The sequence below is a fragment of the Monopterus albus genome, unplaced genomic scaffold, assembly GCF_001952655.1.
Source record: "Monopterus albus unplaced genomic scaffold, M_albus_1.0 scaffold26.1, whole genome shotgun sequence".
NCBI classification, from domain to species: domain Eukaryota; kingdom Metazoa; phylum Chordata; class Actinopteri; order Synbranchiformes; family Synbranchidae; genus Monopterus; species Monopterus albus.
This window is the reverse complement of record NW_018127906.1, coordinates 1,153,450-1,157,328: the sequence shown is the minus strand read 5'-3', so window position 1 is coordinate 1,157,328 and position 3,879 is coordinate 1,153,450. Positions and strand designations below refer to the sequence as shown.

The window sequence follows — 3,879 nt, the reverse complement described above, 5'->3', positions numbered from 1 at the left end:
TTTACATACTTATGTCACTGTTATGTTTATATAGTTATGAATATCACCCTATGTGTTCGCTGAACCACTGGTCAAATATTTTCTGTGTGAGTCACTGAAACACTAATGCAACATCATAAGTCTTGTCCACTAAATTACTGAATTTCATTAGATTTATGGCCGAAACTAAGGGAGCTCATAGTTACGTATTGTTCCTCTGGACCGGTGGACCCAAAGGAGTCTTGGTACGGTAAGGCTCCAAGTTTATTAAAATAGATTAGACGTAGATGAGAACGCTTCAAAGGGAGAACAGTTATGCACACACACACGCAGGCAGAACAGTTTTAATTAAGTGAAACGGAAAGCAATGCGTAATATGGAGCAGTTAGTTGAAACCAAAGGAAGAAGTGAGTGTGTATGTAGGAATTAAAGTAGTATAGGTATTCTTCCCCTTCCTAGGGTGCTGTCCACGATGATTAGAGCAGAGAGGACGATTGGAGGACGGACGGACTGAAGGACCAATAACAGGAGAGTTAAGTCTAAACCACGGCTTCTCCCGAACAGTTTTTGACCAATTAGATAGTACCACCTTTTCATACAAATATTGTATACCACTAAGTTGAGGTCAGTCTTTTCCGTTTATCCTAAACAGTGGAGATCCATGTGCACATGCTAATTTTGATACGTTAATGCATAATAAATTTCACACTGTGAAATATATATATCCTCTTATTAGTCTTCTTTCAATATAAAAAAGAACACGCCTCACAAGATCCAAATGAACAACACGGGTTAAAGGATGAGAGGACATTTGTGCTGCTGCAGTGACAAACCCCACAACACCTGTGGGCTCAGGTGTGTCAGGTAGAACATGTTGACTCTGCACATGAGTTTATTGATGTTTCTAAAATATATTTTAATTCATTGTGATGTTTGATTTGGTGAAAACCTGACTTCTAAGCACTTTAACAGTAAAATGATCTTTGCAGTGAAGCAGAAATAAAGTTGAGTTTTTATTTTCACATTTCCACAAGCTGCACAGTGCATGACAGCTCAAACCAGTCACGTGCTGATGGTGAGGGTATGACAGCATACCACCACGACCAAAAAATATGAAGAAAATCTGAACATGTGGAAGTTTAAAAGAAATTTGCTGCTTTTGTGAAGTAATTAGTTTTGCAATGACATATGTTGTGTTAATGATCAAAGTTGCCTGTAAAAACCAAATTAGGTGTCTAGTTTAATGACAAAATATGTAATAACATTAAAAAGAGTTGAAAAGGACTTTGTAAATATGAGACATCTCTGGTCTCAGCAGAGACCATCCCCTCACTAGCTTTTTTCCAGGGATTTCATCAGTGGATGGAGTTTGTCATGGAGGTGTCAGACGTCGTCATGTGGTCGACTTACATTCACACCAGCAGTCAGTGTTTCTCACTGACCTCTAACCAACCCCGTCCAGAGACCAGCAGCACCAGTGGACGTGGTGTCCTCACCGTGATGTGAGTCCAGACCCTGGTCCAGCTCATCGCTCTGCGCCGCAGACCTCCACTGTTGTCCACCAGCTATTAGACCCCCACAAGCCACGCTGGGGGGCGGGTTTCTGTTTCCGACAGCCAGCTCTGACTCGTTGTCCTGTGCAGCGAGGAGCTGATGGAGGGTGTCGGCAGAGCAGAGTGACGCTGTCCTCAGCCTGTGGGGCTGTTTGTTCTGGGAACAGCTCAGCACATCCAGAGCTGATCTGAGGTAAGCACTGTGCCTTAATGGACACAGGTAAAGAGAAGAACCTGTAAAAACACCTGTTTTAATATCAAACTGATAAACCTCCTGCTGAGGCTGGAGTTTTCCTTAGTCCACGTCTTAACGAGTTTTCAGCGTGGAGATAAAAACTGCAGCACTGAACAAAACAGACGTTCAGGATAAAAACACAGTGAAAAATATAAAAGACTTTATTTGAACCATTATAAACTTTACAGTGCAGTGTTTCAGTAGTCACATGACGTCGGGAACCTGCTGAATTTGACTGGCCCTCTACAGCTGGGCAGGGGGCGGGGCTTGGCTTCGTTTGGCCGGCTGTTCCTCTTCCTCGTCTCCATCTCGCACTCGTTTCCTCCCAGTGGCTAACCCCGCCACCTACGGGGGGGGGGGGATCAGGAATGTTCGCTGACTGATTAACTCAGATTTGCGAATTGCTGATGATGTCACTGCTTATTTGTTGGCGCCAGGCTGTGTCATATTAGTGTTCAGACGTGATCGAAAAGTTGATTACATATATGAATAAATTAAGGATATTTAGTGTGTGTTTATCTTGGTGTGTTCGTGCATGGTTACCATGGTGGCAGCAGCGTCTCCAGGCGGGTACATGAGTGTGTGAGCTGTCTCCATCATCGCACGGTCCTAAAAACAAACACAGAGTGAGAATCTGAGCAGCAAAGGTGGAGGTGTCCTCACTTTTATACCTAACATTGGTTCCTACATTCCCCAAGATGCACCTGGATAGTGTCTTTCATTAGGCGGTATCACTCCCTGTTGTTGCCTTTGAACCCGAGTGTTGTCAGCTGCACCACAGTACTGAGATGAGTACTGCAGTATAACTTTACCGGTGGGCCATGACATGGTATTTATTAATACTTGTGCTGAACCTGGACCTGCTCATGTTCTCACAGGCTGAAGAGGCCGGACCAGGACCAGGCAGCAGATCTGGGACCAACTTCACTGTTGAATGGCTGCATTGTGATATGTACAGTATATTTCATGGTGGTTAGTTTGTGCTGATGCAGTACAACTGTAGTATTACTGCAGTAGTTACCTGTAACCAGGGGTGCTGCAGAGCCTCGTCTATAGTAATCCTCTTACTTGGATCAACAACCAACAGCTTCCTCACCACATCCTTTGCTGTAAACACACAAACGTACTGACGGGGGTGGGCAAAATACCTGAAACGCTCGTTCCTCAGTGTGTCTCAGCAGCTTCTGGCTCAACTTAGAGAAATGACAACACCTCTTCTAGTACTGCAGTAGTGTTTTGGCAATAGAACAAAAGTACTATAATTGTGTTTTAGTGGCATTACAGTAGTACTACAGCAGTACCTTGGTCAGAGACGTGTTTCCACTTGGACTGAACCATGGTGAATTCTCCTCGAATGATCTGATCTATGGTCGACTGAGGACCAAAACTCTCATGAAATGGAGGATAACCACCCAGACTGGGAGACAGGTGGAGAGAGAGACAGGTTAATGGGGGGAAAACAAACACAGATATCCATGACTGAGCTGATGGTCAGTCCTCCCTGTCTGCTCTGAAGAACTTTCAGCCAGAGACAGACAGCTGAGGGTGAGACAGGTGTGAGGACCAGCAAGCACACCAGACAAAGAGCAGGACTCCGAGGCTCCATGCGTCCACGGCGAGGCCGTACCCTGTGGTGGAGGCGTGGGTGAAGACTTCAGGCGCCAGGTATGACGGCGTCCCACATAGAGTTCTCATCAGCATGGCCTCCTCCAGGATCCTGGACTGGTTAAAGTCCGTCACCTGACAGACACGGGTTCAGTGTGTACACACATGGTGGTTGTGAGGATGATGAAGGTGTGTGAATGAATACATCTTTCCTTTTTGATAAAGCTTATAGTTAGGGCTGGATAAGGTGACCCTGAGCCTTCCCTTAGTTATGTTGCTATAGGCCTAGGCTGCTGGGGGGCCCCATGATGCTCTTAGTTGCTTTCCCCGCCCCTCCTGCTCTGCTCTCCTCTCCTCTCTCTCCCTATGCTTCTATATGCCACCATTACACATTACTAACTTTGTGTCTCCTCTCTCCTGTAGCGTGTCCTCTCTCTCTCCCTGTACTTTTCTGCAGGTTGCCCTGGCCCTGGAGCTCTACGTCTCTGACGAGCAGTCACCAGCCAC

At 45.7% G+C, this 3,879-nt stretch overlaps 1 protein-coding gene across 4 annotated transcripts in view; it reads right to left on the bottom strand.

Annotated features, from left to right (window-relative positions):
- Positions 1-1,937: 1,937 nt before the first annotated feature.
- The window catches only part of chek2 (checkpoint kinase 2), a 9,413-nt gene continuing 7,471 nt past the window's right edge, over positions 1,938-3,879 (bottom strand). For all 4 annotated transcript variants that reach the window (XM_020595249.1, XM_020595247.1, XM_020595248.1 and 1 more), the window contains exons 11-15: positions 3,344-3,507; positions 3,069-3,184; positions 2,789-2,874; positions 2,311-2,376; positions 1,938-2,112 (exon numbers count right to left, since the gene is read on the bottom strand). In XM_020595249.1, coding sequence (XP_020450905.1) covers positions 2,011-2,112; positions 2,311-2,376; positions 2,789-2,874; positions 3,069-3,184; positions 3,344-3,507 — 534 coding nt within the window. In that variant the 3' untranslated portion in view covers positions 1,938-2,010. The remainder of the gene's footprint in view (positions 2,113-2,310; positions 2,377-2,788; positions 2,875-3,068; positions 3,185-3,343; positions 3,508-3,879) is intronic.